The sequence below is a fragment of the Orcinus orca genome, chromosome 19 (genome assembly GCF_937001465.1).
Source record: "Orcinus orca chromosome 19, mOrcOrc1.1, whole genome shotgun sequence".
Lineage (NCBI taxonomy): Eukaryota > Metazoa > Chordata > Mammalia > Artiodactyla > Delphinidae > Orcinus > Orcinus orca.
In genome coordinates this window covers 10,725,387-10,751,522 of record NC_064577.1, presented here as the reverse complement: position 1 = coordinate 10,751,522, position 26,136 = coordinate 10,725,387, and the positions used below count along the sequence as shown (strand labels likewise).

General features: G+C 44.0%; 3 protein-coding genes across 5 annotated transcripts; 1 reads left to right on the top strand and 2 right to left on the bottom strand.

Annotated features, from left to right (window-relative positions):
• Nucleotides 1–301: 301 nt before the first annotated feature.
• Nucleotides 302–12,090, bottom strand: DERL2 (derlin 2). 3 transcript variants are annotated; one of them, XM_004267005.4, is made up of 7 exons: nt 11,731–12,090; nt 10,798–10,863; nt 8,380–8,453; nt 6,935–7,028; nt 5,804–5,999; nt 5,447–5,537; nt 302–805 (listed from the first exon to the last, which is right to left on the bottom strand). In XM_004267005.4, the coding sequence occupies exons 1-7, from the start codon at nt 11,821–11,823 to the stop codon at nt 700–702; spliced, it is 720 nt and encodes a 239-aa protein (XP_004267053.1). In that variant the 5' UTR covers nt 11,824–12,090; the 3' UTR covers nt 302–699. The 3 variants fall into 3 exon arrangements, with proteins under 3 accessions (XP_004267053.1, XP_033279022.1, XP_033279023.1); XM_033423131.2 differs by having other exon boundaries at nt 10,798–10,860; nt 11,731–11,838; XM_033423132.2 differs by lacking the exons at nt 302–805; nt 5,804–5,999 and adding an exon at nt 6,687–6,773 and having other exon boundaries at nt 11,731–12,013.
• A 6-nt stretch (nt 12,091–12,096) lies between these two features.
• Nucleotides 12,097–18,054, top strand: MIS12 (MIS12 kinetochore complex component). Its single transcript, XM_004267006.4, has 2 exons — nt 12,097–12,316; nt 16,003–18,054. The coding sequence occupies exon 2, from the start codon at nt 16,043–16,045 to the stop codon at nt 16,661–16,663; it is 621 nt and encodes a 206-aa protein (XP_004267054.1). The 5' UTR covers nt 12,097–12,316; nt 16,003–16,042; the 3' UTR covers nt 16,664–18,054.
• A 6,267-nt stretch (nt 18,055–24,321) lies between these two features.
• LOC105747870 (uncharacterized) lies at nt 24,322–25,539 on the bottom strand. The gene has a single exon (XM_033423133.2). The coding sequence runs from the start codon at nt 25,242–25,244 to the stop codon at nt 24,879–24,881; it is 366 nt and encodes a 121-aa protein (XP_033279024.1). The 5' UTR covers nt 25,245–25,539; the 3' UTR covers nt 24,322–24,878.
• Between the last annotated feature and the right edge of the window lie 597 nt (nt 25,540–26,136).

The window sequence follows — 26,136 nt, the reverse complement described above, 5'->3', positions numbered from 1 at the left end:
CCACGCTGTCTGACAACTTGAAGTTTTGTAAAACCCAAACGGAGAACAAACTATCTGGACAACAGAAACAAATCTTCCCACTGGAGCTGGCATTCTGGGTTAGTAAGTTGTGTACACAGCCATGGTGTCTCAGCCATGTATTTCCAATCTTGAAATGAAATCCAGTCGAAAGCCGTGAAGACACAGGACGAGCGGGCACGTAAACTGCTCTGAGCGCAGACCTATGCAGGAGAGCTAGAAGACATGGTGATAATTTAAAAGATCACACACAAAAGCTTTAATTCAGTGAGAGAGAGAGAGCGAGATGGAATTCAGTTTTATTTTGTCCTCTCTGAAACTTCCATTTACACCATGGCCTCGTCTATCAAAGAGGAGGAGGAAGAGGAAGAACTCTGCCCGTCACCACAGAACTCAAGTACTCAGGTACTTGCTCCTTAGAGGCAGCAGGGTATTTGTTTCTCCAGTTGTTTGGCTCCAAGAGATTACACTTTCAGTACCAGTGTAGTGAGGAACCACTGGCAAACTGCTGGAAATGTCTTCTGGATTAATCAGTGTGTCATTTCATAAAGTGCTTCTGGAGTCAAAATCTTGTCAAGCTGTCAAAAGTGTCCATACTTTTGCAACACAAAGGATAAAAGAATCCCAATGGGTATGTCACTGAGTCCTTCCCAGCTGGGTCTCGTTATTGGCACTGCCACTTTAGCCACCGAGGCGCTGGCCCTCACCCCAGGCAAAGCCTCCTGGCCGCTCTTCAGGTAGTGGATTGTAATTTGGATCTTCATCTGGTGTATCAAAAATAGCCTTCCTAAAAGACAGCCAACAGATATAATTTAGTCCCAGAGTCATCTTAGGTCCTCAGTACTACTCCAAGATCAAAAAGATCCCATGGGGTTTCCACCAATGGACAAGCAGTACGTCTGCCTACCAGTGAAACAGTTACCATATTTTGAAGGGATTCATAATTATTTCGCATTTACATTAACTTTTACCTCCTTTACTAATTTTTACTACAAAAGCAATACATGTAATTGTAGCGAAAACAGGAAACATATACGAGCAAAACATCCTAAATCACCAGAGGTATTGACACTTTCAATATTCCTCCAGAACTTTTATATATGTAATGTTACAAAAGTTAGACACTACTTCTGTTTTGTAACCTTTCCCTAAATCTATCATGAATGTCTCCCCACAACCAAGGTATCACCCAACATCCACTGATAGATGAATAGGCAAACAAAATGGTATATACATACAATGGAATATTATTCAGTCTTAAAAAGAAAGGAAGTTCTGACACATGCTACAACATGGATGAACCTTGAAGACACTGTGCTAAGTGAAATCAGCCAGTCAGAAAAGGACAAGTACTGTACGTTTCCAATTATATGAGATACCTAGAGTTGTCAAATTCATGGAGATAGAAAGTAGAATGGTGGTTGTCAAGGACTCGGGGGAAAGAAGGAATGGGGAGTTAATGTTTAATGGACACAGAGTTTCACTTTTTTAGTATGAAGAGTTCTATAGATGGAAGGTGTTGACAGAAGCACAACGTGAATGTACTTAATGCGACTGAACAGTACACTCAAAATGTACAAGATGACAAATTTTATGTATACTTTATTGTAATTAAACTTTAAAAAAAACCTAACAAGTTATTCCAAGAAAAATCACACGGAGCATAAGAAGGGATAGCAAATGTCCAAAAGACTTTTAAAATACTACCATATGGTCATTCAAAATTTCCTTAAAGAATTAACCATTAAAGAAGCATCCTCTATTTGCATTCATGTTTTTAATTGTATTTGCCCACAGCTGATGAAATTAGATTATCTGAAAACTCCTGTTTTATACTGGGGTCAGAAAAAGCGTCTATATTTCAATATGAGCTCCTTTAATTCTTACAAATTAACAATAAACAGGCACTAAAAGAAAAATAAAGAGCTGAACAAGCAATTCAAAAAGGAAATCCAAATGGTTAAAAAACATGAAAATGTTTGCTCTCACAAGAATTAAAGGAAAGCATGTTAAAAACTGAGCCCCCCCCATCTACTTCCCAAACATTAGATAGGGCAGAACAAAGCAGGTGTCCATGCGGGGAGGATGGGGGTGGGGAGGGGTGGAGCCATGGTGGCCCAGAGCAGGGTGGGGGTTAGGGGAGCAGCCTTGCATAGGGAGTCAAGAGCCCAACTGGGGCATGCACACATGGAGCTGGCCTGCTGCAGGGTGTCAAGAGTAGGGTAAGGAGGGCACCCCCATAAGAGGGCAGCCTGACATAGGGAGTCTGAGGCAGAGCAGGGTGAGCAAGGCATCCATATGGAACAGGGGGACACAGTGATGAGAGACTGGCTACATATGGGGGTATTAATTAAATAACTAAAAACATTAATGATAACAGGAATCGGGTTTCTCACTGTCAGTGAGAATGGGGAAATATGGAAAGGGGTGGATTGTCATAAAATAGAATACTACTCAGCAAAAAAGGGAACAAATTACTGTTACAAGAAAAACAATGTGAGTTTCAAAAACATTATGTTGAATGAAAGAGCCCTTATACAAAGGAGTATATACAAACTATATGATTCCACTCATGAAGCTGTAGAACATGCAAAACTAATCTGTGGAGTGACAAAATCAGCATAGTGATTGTTTCTTGGGGGAAGGGGGCAGGGTTGACAGGAAAGGGGCTTGAGAGAACTTTCTGGGTAATGGTAATTTTCTCTTGATAAGAGTTTGGGTTACATAGGTATGTGCGTTTATGAAAACCCGTTAGTCGAAACCCTTGCGATTTGTGTATTTTGTTGTATATAAACAAAGAACTCTAGTTAGGGACTTCCCTGGTGGCACAGTGGTTAAGACTCTGCACTCCCAAAGCAAGCAGCCCGGGTTTGATCCTTGGTCAGGGAACTAGATCCCACATGCATGCTGCAACTAAGAGTTCGCATGCCACAACTAAGAGTTCGCATGCCACAACTAAGGAGCCCACCTGCTGCAACTAAGACCTGGTGCAACCAAATAAATAAATAAATTTTAAAAAAGAATTCTAGTTAGTGATATAGATTCTAAAATATTTAGAGAATTAAGTATACTGGAATGGAAAGATGGATGGAGGGATAGATAGATGTACAAAAAGCAAGAATAGTAAACTGTTAATTGTAGAATCTATGTGGTAGGTAAATGTGACTGTATAATTTTTTCCACTTTTCTGTAAGTTTGGAAATTTTCATAATAAAATATTGGAGGAAAAATATAGAAAGGAAAAAAAAAAATGAATGAATCACGTGGAGTTGTACCAGAACTGCGAGTATCCGCATAAACCCATGTTTAAAAAACACACAGATCTGAAAACATACATGTATATACACTCATATGCATATGTATATAATCCCCTTGCTCTGTTCACTGAGAGGACTTGGGAGTAGTAATACTCCAAAAGCAATAAGCACATCTGCCGCCCAGACCTTGGACCCTAAATACCATTCTCTACTAAAAAGGAACTAGGCCTCCTTAAAGAAATAGCTGATTCTACAACTGGGTCAAGAAGAGCACAAGATGAGCCTGGGATATCTTGCTAGGCCAGAAAGTAATAAATTGGTTCAAAAAAAAAAAGATGGGAGCACATTGAAAAGTACTTCAAAGCCAGTTTAAGGAGGCTCCCCTTGGCCAAATCTGGGACAATATAAGCATCAAAATAAACAACAATAATAAGGGATTATAATTCATGAATAAAACATGAAACCATGGATTCTTGCAGATACAAATGAATTGAAATTCGATAAGAAAAAGGATGTTTACGTAGTCTCAAAGTACCTCCCCACAAAACACTTAATTACAAAGGGGAAAAAAAGTAACTTTGGCAGTGGAGAAGCCCTGCAGATACCTTAATCAAGTAATCAAAGTGATTACCACCACTTTGGCAAATTCAACCAATTGAAATCCTGTGCCAATAGGCTGCAATCAGAAGAACGCAGTATCACTTCTCTGATATTCCTGCCACAGATGCAAAACCTGAACCTAAATGTGAGGGAACATCAGACAAACCCAAATTGAGAGACATTCTACAAAATGGGGTTATAATCTTCAAAAACATCAATGTCACGAAAGACAAGGTAAAGCTGAGGAGCTGCTCCACACTGAAAGGGACTAAAGAGACATGGTAACGAAGCAAAACACCTGAATCTGAACTGCATTCTTCTGCTATAAAGAATATTCTGAGGACAACTGCCAAAAGTGGAATTGGGTCTGAGAATTAATGTTTATTTCCAGATTTTGACTATGTAAAAGACTGTCCTTGTTTACAGAAAGTGCACAGTAAAGGGGGTCATGGGGCTCTCCCACATTTGATGAAGATGTGGGGAAATGGACACATACGTTGCTGGTGGAAATGTAAACCTGAATATCCATTCTGCATGGCGGTTTGGCAAGAAACTGAACAGCTATTCTACTTGTAGGAATTTATCCTTTGAAAATAATCATGGATGTGCGCAAAGGATGTGCTGCTACCCATGCTATATGGATGTGTAGCTACAGGAATGTTCACCACTCCAATCATGGAAGGAAGAGCAAGAAGGATGTCAGTGTCCATCGCTAAGAGACTCGTAAATCGTGCTCCATTCATATCGGGGGTATCATGCAGCTGTTACAATTCTGTTGGACATTTATGATGGAAAAATGATTATGATATATTACATTAGAAAGAAGCTTATGAAATAGCATTTTTTAAAGAGTACACAGACAGTAAAAGGCTCATGAATACACATTAAAAAGTTAACAGTGGTAGCCACTGTTACATCTAAATGCTGGGATTATGGAGGATTTTACTTTCTTGATTTTGCTTATCCTACAATCAACATTTAATAATAAAAACTCACATTTTATTCCTCAAGTGAACCCTTTTTAATGCAGTACATCCCAAGGACACAAAATTCTGGCATAGAAGGAGGTCCTATAAATCAAAGCTCTACCCTCAGGAAGCTGACATGTGAAAAAGCAGAAGGGACTTGCTTAAAATCACATGGCTGGTTGGCAGAACAAACAGCCTGTATCTGGTTTCCAGCCCAAAGCTATTTCCACTCTACTTCACTGCTTATCTCTATCACCTGTTTGGAAGACCAGACATTCCACCTTTAGAAACCTCCCTCTAGTCAGTTTTGCCCATTTCGCTACTTCACCTCTCTAAACTCAGACAGCATCCTTCATGAAACCAACAGGCTCCTCCCTGGGACAGGAGGTGCTGGTGGTCAGCTGGGACAGCAATTACCACATCACCCTCAGGACACCTTGAGCCTCCTGCCACAACTCTGGCATGGTCTGTTCCTACCCAATCCAACTGCTCCTCAACGGCAGCCTGATTGCTCAATCTCCAAATATTTACTGGCCTGAACGATGTGAGCTGGGAGCCCCGGTTTACCTGCAAGGAACATGTAACCTGGTGTTAAATACTCACAGAATAGATGGTGTTTTCAAAATTCTTATTCCACCAGGTTGATTGGGAAATACATCTTCCAAGAAAAAATATATGTGTCCAACTGCAATACCTAGAGTCAACCAGAAATAAAGGATGAGGGAGAGGATTAGAAATTTGATGGCAGGAGGCTCTACCAACAAAAATTTCTTCTCTTTAGGAAGAAATGTCAATATACTTATTAACATCTTGAAAACTAATATTGTAGTCTTTGAGCATATAACTATTAGATAATCCTATAAGAGCTGTATATGAAGGCCAGGCAGGATTAACATGAAAAATAGTGACAAAATAAGTTTGCAAGTAAAATAATAGAAAAAGTAGTGCTAAGAATCTTACCCAAGAGGTCCACAATGATTGAGTTCCCCAACAACAAGGAAAAGCCCATGAGCACCCAGGGTAGAAAGGGGGCCTGGAAATTGAGAAGGCCGAAGAAGTTCATGCGGACATATGGGTTCCTTCGGCTCCACACGTAGACAAGCATTATTGTAAAGGCCTGGCCCAAGAAAACTAAGCTCACAAACAAACCAAAAAGCTAGCGGTTGGCATTAAGGAAAACAGCAACATTAAGTATAATAGGGAAGACTGGGCAAGGGAACTAAGGATTGTGTTCTAACACACATTTGAATTAGGAAAGGCGAGCAGTAGTTACATCTTTAGGAAAAAAAAAAAAAAGCCTGAAAATAATTACCCAGAGCCATCAGGCAAAAACCTGCTTAGGCGACATCATCTGAAGTGTTGCTAATTCAAATTAATATTCTGCTTTCATGAAGTTCTTGCCTCTTTGGAGTATGTGTTAATTCCTTGGTCAGTGATCACCATGAGGACCTTTACAAACGTGAATCAAGCCAGCTGGAGCAAAACCATCTTGTCAGACAGGGCTACATTCAAGTCTGGTACTCAGTTGACAATTCTTTTTTCAAACAAGTAATTTATTTAACTAATAAGAAACTACTGTATAGCACAGGGAACTCTACTCAATGCTCTGTGGTGACCTAAAAAATGGGAAGGAAATCCAAAAAAGAGGGGCTATATGTATACGTATAGCTGATTCACTTTGCTGTACAGCAGAAACTAACACAACATTGTAAAGCAACTATACTCCAATAAAAATTTTAAAAAAAGTTTTGATGTTGACCAAATAAACGTCTTACCAACTTAGCTTAAAAGTAAAGTACACCCACCAACAAGAATACATCTAAGATACTTAATAGTAACCCACCTGGGTTAACAGTTCCTCTGACTTGCTCACAGTAGAAAAGCATCCTGTCCAACCTCTAGGCTTAGAAAAGCTGCCACATAAAGTACGCTGTAAAATAAATAGGAGCCCGAAGCTAATATCTGGGGGGTCTACTTTTATCTGTTCATTCCGAGTATCTAGTGAATTTTGGGAGACAGATGAAAAGCTTTAGGAAGAGAGAGGGAGTTCTTTAGTATTTTCCTGTATTTGTTCTATTTGTCGAAGGATACAGTCATTAAGAATCCACCAAAAAGGAACATAAATACAAAGTCTGCTGTCCGACCTCGGAAAGAGCCTTCTTCTAGCATTCGACAGTACCGATATCTTAAGTTCCAAGTTAAGAAAATGTTAAGCACACAAATATGAAGAAAGTAAAATTTTTTTTTTTAATTTTTTTTGCGGTACACGGGCCTCTCACTGTTGTGGCCTCTCCCGTTGCGGAGCACAGGCTCCGGACGCGCAGGCTCAGCGGCCATGGCTCACAGGCCCAGCCGCTCCGTGGCATGTGGGATCTTCCCGGACCGGGGCACGAACCCGTGTCCCCTGCATCGGCAGGCGGACTCTCAACCACTGTGCCACCAGGGAAGCCCAAGAAAGTAAAATTTAATGTACCACTTAAGTACACTTGGACTCCACTTTATGTGTAAGAAGTCAGCCTTTGTTCCTATCAGAATATTTATGAGTGGTAGTATGGTTGCCTCTCTTTTACCAGGCATTTTAGGCAAGGTGAAGAGAAGACCGGCTCCATGTTTTACAAAAACTGTTCCTGACTGGGGAACTAAGCCAGACACCACATAAACATGCTTCCCGTCACCGACTACACCTTTTCAAATTTGTCCTGTCTTTCCCGTGTTCAGCCACAGCATAATCTACACCATCTTTGCTTTTTCACAACCTAATTTGGAGGAAATCCCCATCAAGAAGCTTCACGTAAAAATCTGCCTTTTCAGGCCAGGGAGTTAAGCATTGCTATACCTCAGTCAATAAGGAGGCATTACAATGAAAAAATTTAATTATTAGAAACTTACCAGAATGATACACCATACAGAAGACACAGGAATCCATCCTAGGGCAGGAATCCTGTCACCCCTAAAAGGCCCTTTGTCTACTGCAGATGAGCTGAGCTGTAACTCCCCTCTGAATCCAGAGGGTCGGGGTACAGGAGAAATGCCCTGCTCAATGGCCCCAATTACCATCTGATCAGAGCACAACTCTTCCTCTCTTTCAACAAACTGGAACATGGCGAGCCCAGGAGACACGGCACTGTCTTTCCAACCAGTGGAACTAGCAACCAAGATCCAAGGAGATCTCAAGTTCTCCATCCCCCATGAACCCACTCCCAGGTTGTGTTTTATCACTTGGGGCCCGCCAGTGTTATTTTGTAAGTACGCCTCAATTAAATCACTTCTGCTCTCCTTTGATCAGATCTGTAAGTGGCTTATGGGCAGAAATGTAAACATTTTACGGTTAAATACCTCCCATTTGAATAAACAGTGACCTATAAACACCCTCAAAACATTACTAACTGACCAACTATTCTGTGTATCACTGAGCCAGTAGCCAGAAGTTACAGCTAAGATGGTAACAAAAATAACAGGATTAATAGTTTCAAACAATATTGTATTTCCTAAGTAAACCTAAAGTTTTTATGCTAACCCCACTTAGTAAAGGATACAGAAAAATCATGTTAAATAAAAAATTGAATCCAACTGGCCCAAAAAATAAGAAATTGGTGATTAGCCTCCATATCTGTTAAAAGAAAAACATCAAGAGAAAGATAGATTAAGTAAAATATACCAGAAAACATTTTTATATTAAGATGAAGGAGATATCCTATGACTACAAGGGTTGGAAGGCCATGAATAGGTGATACTATGTCTGAACTCAAAAGTAAGGCACACAATCTGACACTGAATTTTTGTGCTGCTTCAGTGAAAGATGTCACTTGCCCCAGGAATTTCTAAGGATAGTAGGACAGAAAACTTGAAATTGTGATTCTTTTTTTTTTTTAAACCCATACTATATGGTCAGGCAAATTATGGGAAAAGTTTGATGGAAAGACTAGGTTAATTTGCAGAATAGTGCTTTCATATATGTAGTATCACAATCTAATGAATAGTCTCAAGATATGAAAGGAAAATTGCTGGATCTAATATCAATTGCTAAGAAATGTTTCTATATCAGTTGTCAGAAACATCCAGAGTGAAGAGTAATTCTAAAGCAAATACTCAAGTTCTAGTCTGAACAAAGAGCCAACTCCCTGTAAGTAAAGACCTAATACTTTAACAATTAGAGTCTAATTGGTAGATACACAGACGCTCATTTTCAAACCCTGATATACTCTTAGCCACCCAAACCATCCACACCTGCAATAAAAACAACTACTCACAATGACAGAACACTTAACATTTAAAGTGTTTTAAAATATTCTGTTCTCTCATGTGATCTTAATTATCCTGTGAGATGAGCAGGTTGGCACTACCATCCCCATTTCACATATGAGGAAAGTAAGAGACCTGGATGATTTTAAAATGGCCTGCCCAAGGACACACAGTTTGTATAGGGAGACTGAACTCAAATGGAGAAATCCTAATTCCAACTGCAGATACTGGTGTCAAGAGTTTAACCTCAGGGGATTCCTTGGTGGTCCAGTGGTTAAGACTCCATGCTTCTACTGTAGAGGATGCGGGTTTGATTCCCTAGTTGGGGAACTAAGATCCCGCATGCCACATGGCTGGCCAAAAAACCCCCCCCAAAAAACAAAAAAACAAGAGTTTAACCCCAGGCAAAATCAAATCTCGTTTGTTTGGATGGAGCTATAGCTCCCAGCAAAGGCCATGTGAGTAGAGGAGGAAGAATGCAGTTATAAGGGCCCACAGGTCTGCTTTATGCATCATTTAATTCTTAAGAATTGGTAACTTTTTTTTTTTTTGCAGTACACGGGCCTCTCACTGTTGTGGCCTCTCCCGTTGCGGAGCACAGGCTCCGGACGCGCAGGCTCAGCGGCCATGGCTCACGGGCCCAGCCGCTCCGCGGCATGTGGGATCTTCCTGGACCGGAGCACGAACTCGTGTCCCCTGCATCGGCAGGCGGACTCTCAACCACTGCGCCACCAGGGAAGCCCCAAGAATTTGTAACTATTAAAGTTGAAACAATTCAGGATTGTTTACTACATACTAACTGCATCCAGGATTTTAGAGTCCTCAACCTAGTGAGGAGACAAGCATATAAATAAGTGCAAGTATGAGATGAGAGATATAAAAAAAGTATTTACAGATACCCTAAGGACACAAGGGAGGATGAATCTGAGAAGGCTACACAAAAGCTGCATCTTGAAAGACAAGCTGGAGTTCAGTGGGTATACAGTGAATGAAACACATTTGGGACAGAGGCAACAGCAGGTGTAGAAACAGAATTACTGGTTTTGGGGTCTCTCTCTTACTCCAACTATAGCCTATATGATCATTCTAGAACAGGAAAACACATCTCTCTTTTAGCACTCAAATTACTGGAAAGGACCATCTCTCACTGTAATCTAATACACTGCCATGTTGTCTTCGATGTCAGTCTTCTGGAGTTCTGTTAGGATGATGTGATCCCTGGAAGATGGATCAGAACACTAACTGAACTGAGTTTCTGAACAGGACCATAGCAGTAACACCAAGGTGGCAGGTGTGGTACATGGTGGTGAGTACATAAAATAAGGGCATCCTGTGAGACTCTCCCTGGACAGCCAGCTGATCAGTCTCCTCTCAATCTGTAACATTAACTTTGAACCAGTGATTCCTAAATACAGGAACTGGACACATCAAATCAAAACCATGCAGGGAACTTTAAAAATAAAATACAGATTCTTAATTCCTACACTTGGCGATTCTGATTTGGTACATGATGAGGAGCTTGAGAGTCTCTTAAAAGTTCCAGACTGCAAGAATCACTGCTTTGTACCCCGCCCCCCCACCTCCATAAGCCTTATAATCAAGTATTCCCACTGAATTCTTTGAGACAGTATATGACAGGATTAGCTACTAAAATGTAAGAAAAACAAGTTTAAAAACTGAGGCATTAATGGCGGTTGTGATGGACCACTTACTTGAAAGTGTTTAAAGATTAATTCGGGATTGAAGTACAACTGAAAAGGTGTGATCAATTCCAACTGCTGAAATAGAAAAAGAATTTCTTCAAGCAAGTCAATCAAGAAACAAAATATCATCATTTACAACAAAAGATTAATAGGGCCAGCAATTTCCCACTCTCAGTCACTTAGACTGAATCATTTAAGGCTTTCTTCTTAGGCTGGAGGAAAAGGATGGTAAAGAACTGTGTAGAATTGATACAATTCTTTGTATTCCCCAATACCTAACACAAAGTAAAAGTCTGTTTGATGTTTCAATAGTTAAGGGTAATGTGAAGGTATGGAAGGCAGGTGGTGATATCTTCGATACAGGGCAAGTAAGAGCAGCTGCTACGAATCTGTCCAACACATGGGCACCACCTGAAACAACTGTGTGAAGCAACAGAATTCACTCAAAAGAACCAAGACTCAATACCCTGCCACCGTGAGGGCTGGGTGCTTCCAGCCAACCTCTATTACAGACTCTCTGTATTTCAAGACTTTTCCGCTCGACAACTTCCAGCTTTCTATCCTCAATATCTACGTTTCTCCAGTAAGCGGACCCTCCTTCCACTAGTCACCACATTATCATCTGGCCACCGCAGGAGTTCTCAGACACGTTTCCTGGGTGGGCGGCTCCCACCCAAGCCCTGACTTGGTACAGATCCTGCCTTTATTTCTCAAAAACTGACCCTCAGTCCTGATCCCCCAACCCTCTTGGAGCAGCACTCCCTTCTAGGGTCACCGGGTAAGCACTCACGGGGCCACTCCGAACCCCAAAGTGAACCCTGTACGCCTCCACCCACCCTTGAGACCAACCCCTCTGAGCTTCCCGGAGGCCCAAACCCCAGTTTCCCGAGGACCCGTTATATCCAGCACGGATAATGAGAAGCTGGCGCTGCAGCTGCTCACCACAGCGGCGGTGGTGAGGACGCAGGCGGTGGTGTAGGCGCGGCTGACCGGTGGGATCTGCAGGTACTCCAACCGGAGGCTCTGGTACGCCATTTTCCCCGCCGCCGCCGGCCCCCCCCCCACTTCCCCTTCCGCCAGTCTGTCCCAGAGGCGGGGCGGGATCAGGGCGGGGCCCTCCCCTTTACGCTGCTGCCCAATCAGCGCTGCTCAGTTGGTCAGCCACCAATCGCTAGAGCCCGAATGAAAGAACACCCGCCAATCACGAGTTGTGTCTCCGCGGCGGCCCAGCCTCGCTTCTCCACCCACCTACGTCGCGGGAAAGAGGGTGAGTACCGCTTCCTTCCGCCAATCCCCGCAAGCCACAGCTAGCTTTCCCGCTCGCCCCCTTTCCGTCAGCAATATAGGTTGCCCCCGGACAGCCAGCCAATCAGGAGCGCGGTAGCATCTTGCCCTCGCTCTAAGGCAGCTAGCGGTCGGAGTTTGAGGAAGTTAGCGGTGCTGCCTATTTCTGGCAGCCGGCGGTGGTTTAAAGAAGGTGGCGGGAAGCCAGTGTTTGGTCGAATTCGTCACTCTCATGGTCGCTTGGGTAAGTGCCACGGGGCTGCATTTTCTCTGAAGAGGAGCGAGAAGGGGTGGCACTGGCTGAGGCCTCATCGCCGGGCGCTGGAGCGGCCCGATGGAGCAAAGTCTCCGGTGGGCCGCGAACCTCCACTCTTAAGGTTCCGGCATGCAGCGGGGGCGCGGGGCCTGCCGGGAGCCAGTGCTCAGGCCGGAAGTGGTTCCTACTCCGTGGTTTCTGGAGCTCCCGCTGCTCTACTTGCTGAGGTGTCCTGGGCACCTCCCGCGTTTCACCTGTAAATATCTATTGAAACCGTACTCATCCTGCCCTCAGGAAATCTAAGGCTTGCGGAGAAGATAGGCCCGTGATAATAATATCCTAAAGTAGGAGTTGGCCAGTGCCCGAAGAGAGGTCCTGATGGGAATTCAGAGGAGGGGGTGGGTCCGCAGGGAAGTGTATTTAAACTGACCCTTGGAAGATATTTGGCCAGGCATCTTCTCTTGAGGGAAAGACATCACAGGGAAAGGCCATAGCTTGGTTTGGTTGGAACAAAGAGTAGTCAGATCATGGCAGGCAAAGTTAAGAATATTATACTTTATTCGGTGGGTTATAAGGAAGCACTAAAGGTTGTTGGAACAGGGAGTGGCCTCGTCTGGTAGTATATAAGGAAGGAATTAAGTAAAAGGCTGGAGAGAGTGGTTTTTAAAAAGGATATGAATGGGTAATTTACAGAAGGAGAAACCTTAAGAGTTAATACGTTTCAAGTGGTGCTCAACTTTACTGGCAGTTGGAGAAACGCACATTAAAATACTTTTACCTGCACCCCAAACATCACCCTCACAGCCTATTGATAAAACAGTGCTGAGTGTTTTGCCTACCCTGGTAAGCAAAACACCTTGACAGAGCTTTGGCAATGTCTTGTAGGGATGACAGGCAAGATTGGAGTTTTCTGAGAATCGCAAATTTGGTTTAAGGTGGATTTTTCAATTTGGAGGCTTGATTAGGATTGGGTAGAGCTCATGAAAAGCAGTCCAGCATTGGTAGAAACAGCTGAGGCAGGGTTTCAGAGAATCTTGCTGTACAGATTGTTGGTGCTTAGCATTTCAGAGTTGATCAGTCTTTCCGGGGGCTCATAATGAATAGTCAAGCCGTTTGGACAATGAAAATATTACTCAGGTCTCCTAGAATAGTAGAGTCATGCTAATGTAAACAGTAAGCTGTTTGGGGAGGCAAGGAGACTGTCGATAGTTGCAGTCCTCTGTGTCCAGCCTGTGTGGGGGTTAGATGGTTTTGGTTTTCAAAAAGCAACACTGTAAAACAATTTTACAAGATTGGCAAAAATAAGAATTTTGAGTAATATCAAGTGAAGGCAAAGACATGAGAAAGAAATTCTCATATACTGCAAATGGGAGGGTAAACCAGCCTAGCTGTACTCCCACCCCTAGTGTTCTGGAGAACATTTTAGTGGTATTTAGTGAAATTATGTATGGGTAAACTCTGTGGCCCAGCAACTATGGACAGTGGACACATGAAGTACGGTATACGCATATGGTAAAATTAATGGAATACTTCGGTTAGAACCAATGAAGTGGGGCTTCCCTGGAGGCGCAGTGGTTAAGAATCCACTTGCCAATGCAAGGGACACAGGTTCAATCCCTGGTGCAGGAAGATCCCACATGCCGCAGAGCAGCTAAGCCCGTGCGCCACAACTACTGAGCCTGCGCTCTAGAGGCTGTGAGCCACAACTACTGAAGCCCACGCGCCTAGAGCCCGAGCTCCACAACAAGAGAAGCCATTTCAGTGAGAAACCCGTGCACGTCAACGAAGAGTAGGCCCTGCTTGCTGCAACTAGAGAAAGCCGCGCACGCAGCAATGAAGACCCAGTGCAACCAAAAATAAAAAAAGAGCCAATGAAGTAAAATAACAATGAAGTGTAATAACATGAAGTGATTGCAAACATAATGTAAAGCAAACCACACATAAAGAAAACTGTATTTTTCAAGACTATACAGTTGACCCTTGAACAACGTGGGGATTAGGGGTGCCAATCCACCCAGCAGTCAAAAATCCTTGTGTAATTTAGAGTTGGTTCTCCATATATGCAGTTCTACATTCACAGTTTCAAGCAACTGTGGGTTATGTAGTACTTTAGTATTTACTACTGAAAAATATCCACGTATAACTGGACCTGGGCAGTTCAAACCCATGTTGTTCAAAGGTCAACTGTATGTCTAAAACCTGTTAAAGATGAATTAAAATTAAAGATGAACTGAAAAGGCATACATTAAAACACTGGAGTAGGTTCCTATGGGCGATGAAAGAAAATAAATAAGAGAGGACCTAGCATGGACCAAATATAGAGTGCTATGAAATAGGAAGTATTATCACTTCAATTATGCATATGTGAGGTCCTTAAAAAGGAGGACAGGGTGGTTAGTAAAGGTCAGATGATGAAGGTCCTTGTAAGCCATGAGAAAGAGTTTGAAATTGATCCTGAAGGCATAGGGTAGTGTTGAAATTAAAATCCTGTTAATCCACAGAATCCTCTCCACAAGATATAGAAGAGAAAGCAGCTTTATTACTGAATAAGCATATCTGGATTACAATGCATTATAGGTAATCTGTGAATGAGATGACAAAGACAGAAAGAAATTCTACCCTATTTTATACAGCTAAACCATTACAACCATTCTATTTTTAGCCATTACATAAGTTCTCAAGGTTAACAGCATCTTGTCCCATAGAAAGATTTGACTGCACCACTTGCTGCAAATTATTTCATAAGGTTCATCCTAAATTCACCTGGTAATTGAGGTAGCCATTTTTTTTAGCTAATTACTTTGCAGGAATAATGAAACTATCAATACTTTTATTTCTATGACAAGTATATGGTTACAGCTCAGAAAAAGGTCCCTAGGTTAAACACCCACAGTGACAGGGAGATAGGAGTGCAATTTTCCTAGATGTTTACATTTGAAAGGAATGTCTCCCAGACCCTTGAGAAAACATCAGGCTTGCTCAGCTTCTAATGGGATATTTTTCAGATGGCAAGGTTGGAAGGACAGGGGAGTTGAGGACCTTGGCAAGGGAGCCGTTGAAGTGATGGATCATGGAGCTTAAAATGGAGAGAGGAAGAAGTGAGGTGGGAGAGACTGAGAGCTAGAAAAAGAAGATCAGAGGGCTGAAAGTCTTGACGATTAAGGTATAATATGAATATGCGAATGAGCGTTGGAAGACCAGCATATGAGGTTGTGGTCAAAAAGTAGGAGCAGCTGGGGAAAGAAGTTACAAATATCAATCGCCATGTGGCTAAAAGAGTGGAGACGAAGATCATCGAAACTCAAGAAACTGAGTCTCTAGGGCATTGGTAAGATCATCCATGTAAACTTGAAAGTTGTCTGGGATGATAGGATTCCGAAGGCTGATCCATAGGCCAGAAGCCTCAGTAACTGAGAGGTGAGGGAAATGGACAATGAGGAGGAAGAGGGAGGTTACAGGCTGATGGAAAGAGCCTCAGCGAGGCGGCGTTTGTATCCTGCTGCGGATGAGTGAGGCTGGAAGTAGCATCAGGTATCAAGGAACATAAACTTCATATTTTTTTGTCTGCTTCTTTGTTTTGTTTTTGTTTGCTTTGCTATCTGTAATGTCATTTGTTACTTTCATCAGATGATTTTTTTGAACACAAATGAAATTTTTTCTTATTACATTTGCAGATTTTTCACATTCAAAATAAACAAAACAAAATAAGCCAAGATGTCTGTTGATCCGATGACCTATGAGGCCCAGTTCTTTGGCTTCACACCGCAAACTTGCATGCTTAGGATCTACATTGCATTTCAAGACTACCTATTTGAAGTGATGCAGGCTGTTGAACAGGTTATTCTGAAGAAGCTGGATGGCATCCCAGACTGTGCGATTAGCCCGGTCCAGATTCGTAAGTGCACGGAAAAGTTTCTTTGCTTCATGAAAGGACGTTTTGATAACCTTTTTGGCAAAATGGAGCAGCTGTTTTTACAGTTGATCTTGCGTATTCCCCCAAACGTCTTGCTTCCGGAAGATAAACCTCAGGAGACGCATCCTTATAGTGAGGAAGAATTCCAGCTTCTCCAAAAAGAAATTGAACAGTTACAGGAGAAGTATAAGACTGAATTATGCACTAAGCAGGCCCTTCTTGCAGAATTAGAAGAGCAAAAAATTGTTCAGGCCAAACTCAAACAGACATTGTCTTTGTTTGATGAGCTTGAAAATGTTGGCAGAGACCACGGGACTAGTGATTTTAGGGAGAGCTTGCTGTTCCTGGTTCAGAACTCCAGAAAACTACACAATATTAGAGACAATGTGGAAAAGGAAGGCAAAAGACTGAAAATATCTTAATGTCTAAATAATAAAAGGAGTTTGTCAGAAGGTGGAATGATAAGGGGTTTATATCAATGACCATTCTGATCCTAGTGAACTGTGTACTTTGGGGGCGTCTTCTTTGTTCACTCTTTCCTGTATTCCACGGCCTCCTCTTTTTTGGTCCACTCTCCTGAAGCATCTATGCACTACCTTGAACTAATCTTTGAAGCATCTGTGCTTAGCAGCCTCTAATGGGTGGCAAGGGATTCTTGGTTCAATAACGACTCATTTGGGGGCATGACTGAAGAAGTAAAGCTTTCCCTGGCCATTTAAAGATATTTGTAAAAGTTGTACCTGGGTCATCAGTCCTCTGTAACCTTGATCCTTTTGCCTTACTCTTTGGATGAGACCAAATGAGAAAAAGGTTAAGTGGACATCTTTTTTTTTTTTATTATTGTTTTTTTTTTGTGTGGTACGTGGGCCTCTCACAGCTGTGGCCTCTCCCGTTGCGGAGCACAGGCTCCGGACGCACAGGCTCAGCAGCCATGGCTCACGGGCCCAGCCGCTCCGCGGCACGTGGGATCTTCCCGGACCGGGGCACGAACCTGTGTCCCCTGCATCGGCAGGCGGACTCTCAACCACTGCGCCACCAGGGAAGCCCGGACATCTTCTTTATTAACCAGCCACTGCACTGTGGGACAGCCAACACAGACTGCTTGTTCTTGCCCAGTAACTTTTCTCACACGGGGACTTTAATAACTCGTTGAAGGAAGCAAGTAGCAGAAAAAACAGCTATGACCTTTAGAAAGAAGAAAGAAGTTATTTTGTTTCTAAAATAAATCCTTTCCATGACCAAGGCCTTGGTGAGGTTAAAGAGTTTACTGTCTTGGAGCCCAGCAATGGAAGACATTGGACAAAAAGGAAGCAGATTTCACTGACATAGAAAAGGAAGCCTGGAACGTATCCAATAGCAAAATTTATATTAACTGACTATTAGGTATTTATACCTTTTTTTTTCATGCTTCAGTTAGTTTTGGAATCTGCCTTGTACCTAATATTTAATTATTTATTCACACTCATAAGCATCAAATATTTAGTACTCTCAGTGATAAATTTTAGCTGTGTCTTGTGCTTAAATTCAATGGAATCTAATATTTCCTTTTGTAACTAATCCATGTAAAATGTTAGATCACCCAAGGAAAGGGGAGAGATAGCAATAGTTGCTCTTAAGGTATTACTTGCCTTCCATGTCTTCCTAAAGAACAGGATTTGGAGTTTCTCCTTTATATAGAAGTGTAACTTAGGGTGTTAATATTTGCAATTAAATATTCATCAGTTTAGGAAGCCTGTGTTTACCTGGAATATGTTTATTATCAAAGAGTTCTTTTTTCCAATCCTGTACATTAAATATATATGTTTTTAAAGCATTGATTTGTGATTTTCTGCTGTATATAATGTCATGGTATGCGTCCTTCAGTATGACTTTTTACCCAAATGATCATTTATTTTTATTTTTTATTTTTGCATTTTGGAGCTTATTTAAAATCTCCTAGTGTAGTGGGTTGAATGGTGATCCCCCAAAAGGTATGTCCATGTCCTGATTCCTAGAATCTGTGATTGTGCCTTATTTGGAAAAATGGTTTTGCAGGTAAAATTATGTTAAGGATCTGGAGATAAGGAAGTCATCCTGATTTATCTGGCTGGGCCCTAAATCCAATGACAGGTGATTTTATAGAGGGAGATTTGAGACAGACAAGGAGGAGGCCTTGTGACCACAGAGGGAGACTGGAGTGATGCAGCCACAAGTCAAGGAATGCCAAGAGCCACCATAAGCTGGAAGAAGCAAAGAACAGGTTCTTCCCTAGAGCCTCCAGAGGGAGTGTGGCCCTGCTGACCCCCTTCTCTTAAATTTCTGGCTTCCAAAACTGTGAGAGAATACATTGCGGCTGTTTTAAGTCACTAAGTTTGTTACAGTAGCTGCAGGAAACTAACATACCTAGTGAAATTAGAAATTAAGGTATTCATAAGGATGTAGGCTGCTTATTTATTTTTTAAATTTTATTTATTTAATTTATTTATTTTTGGCTGCATTGGGTCTTCATTGCTGCACGCTGGCTTTCTCTAGTTGTGGCGAGCGGGGGCTACTCTTTGTTGCGGTGCACGGGATTCTCATTGCGGTGGCTTCTCTTGTTGCGGAGCACGGGCTCTAGGCGCGTGGGCTTCAGTAGTTGTGGCATGCGGGCTCAGTAGTTGTGGCGCACGGGCTTCGTTGCTCTGCGGCATGTGGGATCCTCCTGGAGCAGGGCTCGAACTCGTGTCCCCTGCATTGGCAGGCGGATTCTTAACCAGTGAGCCACCAGGGAAGCCCCCTAGGCTGCTTATTAAGGAAACAACAGCTGAGATCTGCTTGGCCTCATTATATATGCAATAATATGGTTTGTTTGGATACGGTTAAAATATGGACCTGACTTGGATAGAAGGGTGAAATCCACAGTATTTAGAACTCGAGTCCATTACATGTTGAGTAAGTGCTTAATACTTGTTGGATATTAATACTGTGACTATTTGTCCTAGTAGTGTCTCTGCAGGAATAAATTAATATACTTGGCCCCATTGTCCTCTAATAATTAAATTCCTCCCTCAAAACTTCAGAAATAAATCAGGATAACAAATACTTGGTTACCCACTCTGCTTCATTGCCTCATCTCCCATCCAGCATCAGTCTTATCCAATTTCCTACTTCCCTCTACATTAGATCCTATGATTTTGTAATATCAAACCTTCAATTTCCCGGGACTTCCCTGGTGGTCCAGTGGCTAAGACTCTGTGCTCCCAGTGCAGGGGGCCTGGGTTCAGTCCCTGCTCAGGGAACTAGATCCCACATGCTACAACTAAGAGTTCACATGCCACGAAGTTCACATTCCATGTGTGGCAACCAAGACCTGGCGCAGCCAAATAAATAAATAAATATTTTTAAAAAACACAGCAGTCTCCCTAGATGCCAATTCCCAAGCTTTCCCTTGCATTTATTTATTCTCCGTCATTATCATGCCTGCTCCCCACTGTATACTCCCAAATAGACTTTTCTCATCCTGCTGCTGCAGTGACAGGGTTTGGGATGGTATTAATAGAAAGTAAAGAGTGGACACACTACCACCCTTACAGAAGTAAAAAGAATTATAAGGAAATACTATTTAAGACATTCTGCACTCAGTTCTGATGTTGGGAAGGGGACGGTGTTTCCCCATACCACCAAGCACTTTTCATCACCAGGTCAGTGTCCTGCAATTCAACTCAATTCTGACACTACCTGGAGATGGCATCAGATTGCACAGATTAAGGGTTCAGTCCCACAAGACCATCCTCCACTTCAGATGCCAATCGGAAGCCTAGGCTACCTGTGCTTCTGACTGACTGGCTATAAATCAGAGGTTCCCAAGTCCCCCTCCTAGAGTACAATTAATTTTCTAGAGCAGCTCACAGAACTCAGGAAGCCCGTTTACTCACTGGGTTACTGCTTTATTATAAAGGATATATGAGTCAAGAACCAGATGAAGAGATATACGGTAAGGTCCTGAACAAAGGAGCTTTTGTCCCTGTGGACTTTGGGTCTGGCATGGTGGCACATGTAAACGTTCTGATTCCCCAACCTGGAAGCTTTCCAAACCCTCTCTTTTTGGGTTTTAAGCAAGCTTCATTACATAAATCACTGGCCATTGGTGATTGAAATTGGATCTCTAACTCAAACTGTGTATAAAAATGAAACTCAGAAATGGATCAGAGAGCTAAATATAAGCATTAAAACTATAAAACTCTTAGAAGAAAACATAGGCTTAAACCTTTGTGTTCTTGAATTAAGCAACAATTTCTTAGAGATGACACCAAAAACATAAGGAACAAAGGAAAAAATAGATAAGATGGACATCATCAAAATTAAAAACTTTTGAACTTCCAAGATACCATCATGAAAGTGAAAAGACAAACCACAGAATGAGGAAATTTTTGCAAATTATATCTGATAATAGACATGCTTAGAACATATAAAGAACCCATAGAATTCAAGACAAACAGCCCAATTCAAAAATGGGTAAAGGATCTGAATAGACATTTCTTCAAAGAATATATACACTTGGCTAAGCAGATGAAAAGATAATCCAACATCATTAGCCATCAGGGAAATGCAAATCAAAAGCACAATGAGATACCACTTCATACTCACTAAGACGACTATAACTTTTTTTTTTAAGGTAAGTTTTGGCAAAGAAGTGGAGAAATTGGAACCATACAGTGTGGTGGGAATGTAGAATGGTGTAGCCACTTTGGGAAGCCAGTATATAATAGGACAAATGTCCAAAATAATTGTTTCTCCCTTTAGCATTTGTAATCTGCTAAAAGTCAGTTTACTAGATGTCTATTATTTTTGCCTGCCCAGTATCCATGGTCTTGATAACTTCAGTTTTCCTTTGAGAAGCTGTCTCTTTCCTATAGTGTGCTATTTTCATGGGGGCTTCTTATTAAGATGTTTCTTTTGCCTTCTGGCCAAAAGTGGGCATGTGAGCTTAGCTAGGTCAATAAGACTCTCTAGAATTTGATCTTTTTTTTTTTTTTTTTTTTTTAAGAATTTGATTCTTGGGGCTTCCCTGGTGGCACAGTGGCTAAGAATCCGCCTGCCAATGCAGGGGACACGGGCTCGAGCCCTGGTCCGTGAAGATCCCACATGCCGTGGAGCAACTAAGTCCGTGCGCCACAGCTACTGAGCTTGCGCTCTAGAGCCCGCGAGCCACAACTACTGAAGCCCATGCGCCTAGAGCCCATGCTCTGCAACAAGAGAAGCCACTACAATGAGAAGCCCACACACCACAACAAAGAGTAGGCCCCGCTCACCGCAGCTAAAGAAAGCCCGCGCGCAGCAACGAATACCCAACGCAGCCAAAAAAATAAATAAAAATAATTTGATTCTTGAGCAGCATGGCACAAAGACCAAAAATTGTGCCCTTTTGTTTTTATAGTTAAACTCTGGAAAGGCTGTCCATTAGTACTTGCGTGGAGAGGCTGGATATTTTGGATATATTGGAATTCCAGAAACTGGGGGACAATTGAGAGCTCTATATAGGGAGGCAGTGGAGGGGATATGTGACCAAATATCCTGGGACACTTAAACTATAGAAAAGGAAAATTGGCCAGGTTAGACATATGGGGATGCTAAAGGGACACATGGATGGTGTGAGGGTAGTGAAAATTTAATTTAGTTAGAAAATATGGGCCAAGCATTGAAGTTCAATGAAATCAGGAATTTCAAGGAGATATGGAGAATTTCAGGTATTTCAGGAATGTCAAGGTATGGGGGCTGGGGGGAAGGATGGGCAGGGAACTTCCCTGGTGGCACAGTGGTTAAGAATCGCCTGCCAATGCAGGGGACACGGGTTTGAGCCCTGGTCTGGGAAGATCCCACATGTGGCGGAGCAACTAAGCCCGTGCGCCACAACTACTGAGTCCGTGTGCCACAACTACTGAAGCCCGTGTGCCTAGAGCCCGTTCTCCACAACAAGAGAAGCCACAGCAATGAGAAGCCCGCACACTGCACTGAAGGGTGGCCCCCGCTCGCCACAACTAGAGAAAGCCCATGCAGCAATGAAGATCCAACGCAGCCAAAAATAAATTAAAAAAAAATTGTAGCCATGCTAAAAACAACAGCAACAAAAACAAGGTATGGGGAAAAGGAAGGGCTAATAGGGGAGAATATGGGGGTATGAGAAGAGAGGTTGACTTTGGGGCTGGGGTGAGCTTAACATCAAGGATAGCAATGACGAGGTGAATGTTAAGGAAGACTGCAGCACAATATTGGGGAGACAGTAATAATCCAAATATTTGAGGAACAATACAGTGAATCCTGAAATAAAGGGATCAAATGGGGCTGGATATTTAGGAGAATATTGGAGTCAACGTTCAAAGTGTAGAGCAATAGGATCTAATAATGGTATAATCATGGGAACCAGATATTGGAATTGGGGGAAGAAAATGGAGGCCTAGATTTGGTGGCCCAGAAGGGGTCATGATATTTGTGGAACAATGTGTCAAATATCAAGGAAAAGGGAACTTTGGTTTTGGGAATGGGGGGGGGGGCGTTCTATCAGGGGATTAACTGAGGGCAAAATATTGGGGAATCATATCCTGAGTAGTCACTGAAGGACTGTGTGAGGGATAAGAGGGGTTGTGTGAGGGACTTCCCTGGTGGTCCAGTGGTTAAGACTCCAAGCTTCCACTGCAGGGGGTGTGGTGGGAAACTAAGATCCCACATGCCCTGTGGTGCGGCCAAAAAAAAAAAAAAAAGAGGGGATATGTGACTGGGAAACAATGGGACCAAATGTTTGGAGAGCACTGGGCCATGTATTGGGATTCAGTGGTTAGTCAATATTAAAGGACAGTAAAGATCCAATATCCAAGATTGAAAACTGGAAAAACAGAGAGGTACATACTGTGGTAACTTGGAGACTTAATTTTGGGGAATAGTGCCTTTTATTGGGGGAAAATTATTGTAGTAAACTGTGGCTGCACAGCACAGGCTGACATTGGGAAATGGTGGATGTCATGCTTTTGGCACTGAAATAAAGAGGCAAGATATTAAGGCATGTAGTGATATGGGATTACGGGAAAACAGAACTGGGAAAATGACAAGGCCCTGACATTAGCAAACACTGAGCTTATAAAGATACAAGCTGGGTGAATTAGGGGGCAAATTGTAGAGCTTAGTGGGAGGACTGTCCAGGGGCAGAAGTGTCCTGATAATGGAGGCAAGTGGGGACTAAATACTGAGGGGCAGTGGATAATGCTGCAATGGGATAGTGACAGACCTGCTGTTAGGGGACAGCAGAACTGGACACTGGTATGCTATCGGGACGTGATATGGAGAAGATGTCATTTAGAGGCCTGTATAGCTATTTAGTGGAGAGAGATGCTGTATCTTGGAATGCTGGATAATGGGATGAAATTTGTTTTGGAGGGACAGTAGAGATGTTGTGAAGATTATGGGATGAAACTTGGAGCAGACTAGGAAGTCTGGTGGGCCCACTGCATAGTTGGAAATTAATAAAGAACAGAATATAAAGGAGACTGGAAAAGGAGCATTTATTCCATCAGAGGTACCATAATTACAGATATTTCCAAGTAAAGTATATGCAGTATTAGAGCGTTATGTTCTGACATTTAACATTCATGTGTAAACAGAGATGGCAGGTGGGTAAATAGCTTGCCAAGGTGCGTTTTGGTATTAGGTCTTTTGGGTATGAGACGACAAACCCCTTGGGGTTGGGTAGTTTCCTAGCACGAATTCTTATCAATGAGAGACTCCCTCACCCCCTTCATCTTGGGCCCCATAGCTCTGGAAGGGCTCTGGGCCAGGATGAAGCCCCCCCAGGTCCCCAAAGACAGCAATGACAGCCCCCTGTAGACCCCAGCGCCTCATCCCGCGCAGCGTGCAAACTCTGGGCGTGCGTCTCTGGAGGTCTACAGCCGTTGGTCCCAAGCCGTCCAGGATACGACGAGACTGGCTTCCTGGCAGGACAGCTCCTTCGGCTGTGTCTCGGCTCGGCCCGACATCGGTAGTGGCATCAAACCCTAAGGCAGGGAAACGCACAGTCTGGGTGGGCTCAAGCCTCTGGGCAGGTGGCGCGCTACCCCGACAAACTCACTGTGTCCTGCGCTCTCAGGTCCGCCGGTTCCCACGCTCCGGGCTCTGCGCCAGCTCGGGGGTCACTGCTGGCTCCTCCGGGGGCGATGCAGCATCACAGGGCTTCGGCTTATCCCAGGCCAGGGCGCCGACCCCCACCCCGCGGGGCCCTGTCTCTGGAAGGCGGCGGCCCCGGGTCTGGCTCATCCCTTAAAGAACAGAAGGTTGGGCTCGCTGTGCGCGCCCCAGCCACAAAATGACAGGCTTCCTCTGCGTGCCCCCACCTCACAAAGCGGTAGGGTCCAAGGACATTATCCTCATTATAAATGGGGTTCAGTCGCACCGCGAGATTCTAAACGTTGGAGTCTGTCTGTGTTCCCGCCCCTAATCCCCAGGTGCTTATTTCATTAGCGGTAGCTGCTTTGGACGTTCCTACTGATGGATAGTTAGACAAAGGTAGTGACAAGCAGAGAAGAAAAGCATCAAAAGCTAGATGAAGGGGGTGCGGCGCGTCTCCAGACACAAAATGCCAAGCCCTTCTTTTCCCTTCCCTCCCACCTCAGCCCTGAGCCCATCCCCAGCAAATCAGGCTAGCTGTAAATGGATATAGGTAAAGATGCAGGAGGTGATGGAGAAGGCGATGGCCGCGTAGATAAAGATGGAGAGGTGCGGAAAATGGTCGAGATAGCAGCCCTCGTGCAGTGGAGGCTCCTCCTCCTGGGGCTGGGGGCGCGCCGCGGCCTTGGGGGGCTGCCCAGGGCGGGCCCCCTGCGCCCTCCCACCAGTGCGCCGACCGGCCTTCCTGCCCGCGGCCCCCGCCGACTTGGGCCGGCGGACAGCGGGGGACTCTTCTGGAGGAGGCTTGTCAAACAGGCCTTCGGAGTCAGAGTCGGGGTCCGGGCGAAGCTGCTCGTGGTCCCGGGGTTTGCGCTGGAAGAGTTGGTCAGCCATTGGCGAGAAGCGCGGCGAGGTGTGTCTGCCTGTTCCGGGTGGTCAGCTCCGGGCAGGGTCGAGGCGCAGCGGGCGGCGGCGGGGCTGCGGCTGTATTTCTACTACCGGGGAGGGGGCGGCGTGGGGCGGAGCCAGGGAGGGGGCGGGGGCTCTGCAGGGTCTGCGCAGCGTTTGTCTCAGTCGAGGCGCCTCTTGCTCCTTGCTCCCGCTTCAGCCCCCCGCTTGTTGCAGAGGTTGGCTGTACAGGTTCACAGGTTCAATCTCCAGGACGCTCCAGGGCTGGCGCCTCAGGAGTCTGTGTGCAACCTGCCCCGTTTCCATGGCAACCTGACGCGGGGCGCAGGAAGGAGGGGGTGCGAGCTGCTGACTGGAACCCAGGGGCGCGAAAAGGGGACTTGGGGCCAAAGAAGCGGAAGTGCAGACGGCCAGGATCCCAGCTCCGCGCGGGGCTTCCCCGAGGAGTTATTTCTCCTCTTAAAAGAAATATTGTGTTTTTTTTTTGTTTTTTTTTGTTTTTTTGCGGTACGCGGGCCTCTCACTGCTGTGGCCTCTCCCGTTGCGGAGCACAGGCTCCGGACACGCAGGCTCAGCGGCCATGGCTCACGGGCCCAGCCGCTCCGCGGCACGTGGGATCTTCCCGGACCGGGGCACGAACCCGCGTCCCCTGCATCAGCAGGCGGACTCCCAACCACTGCGCCACCAGGGAAGCCCTGTGGGGTCTTTTTTTAATTTTAATACATGAAAAATCTAATACATAATCTTTGTAGAAAACGTGAAAGTTAGAAAGCACTATGGCAAAACGAGTAGCAAAATAAAGACGCCCACAATCCCGAAGCCCAGAGGTAGCACGGTGGTGCGTTTCCTCCTGCTCCTCTCCCACGAACGCAGTATC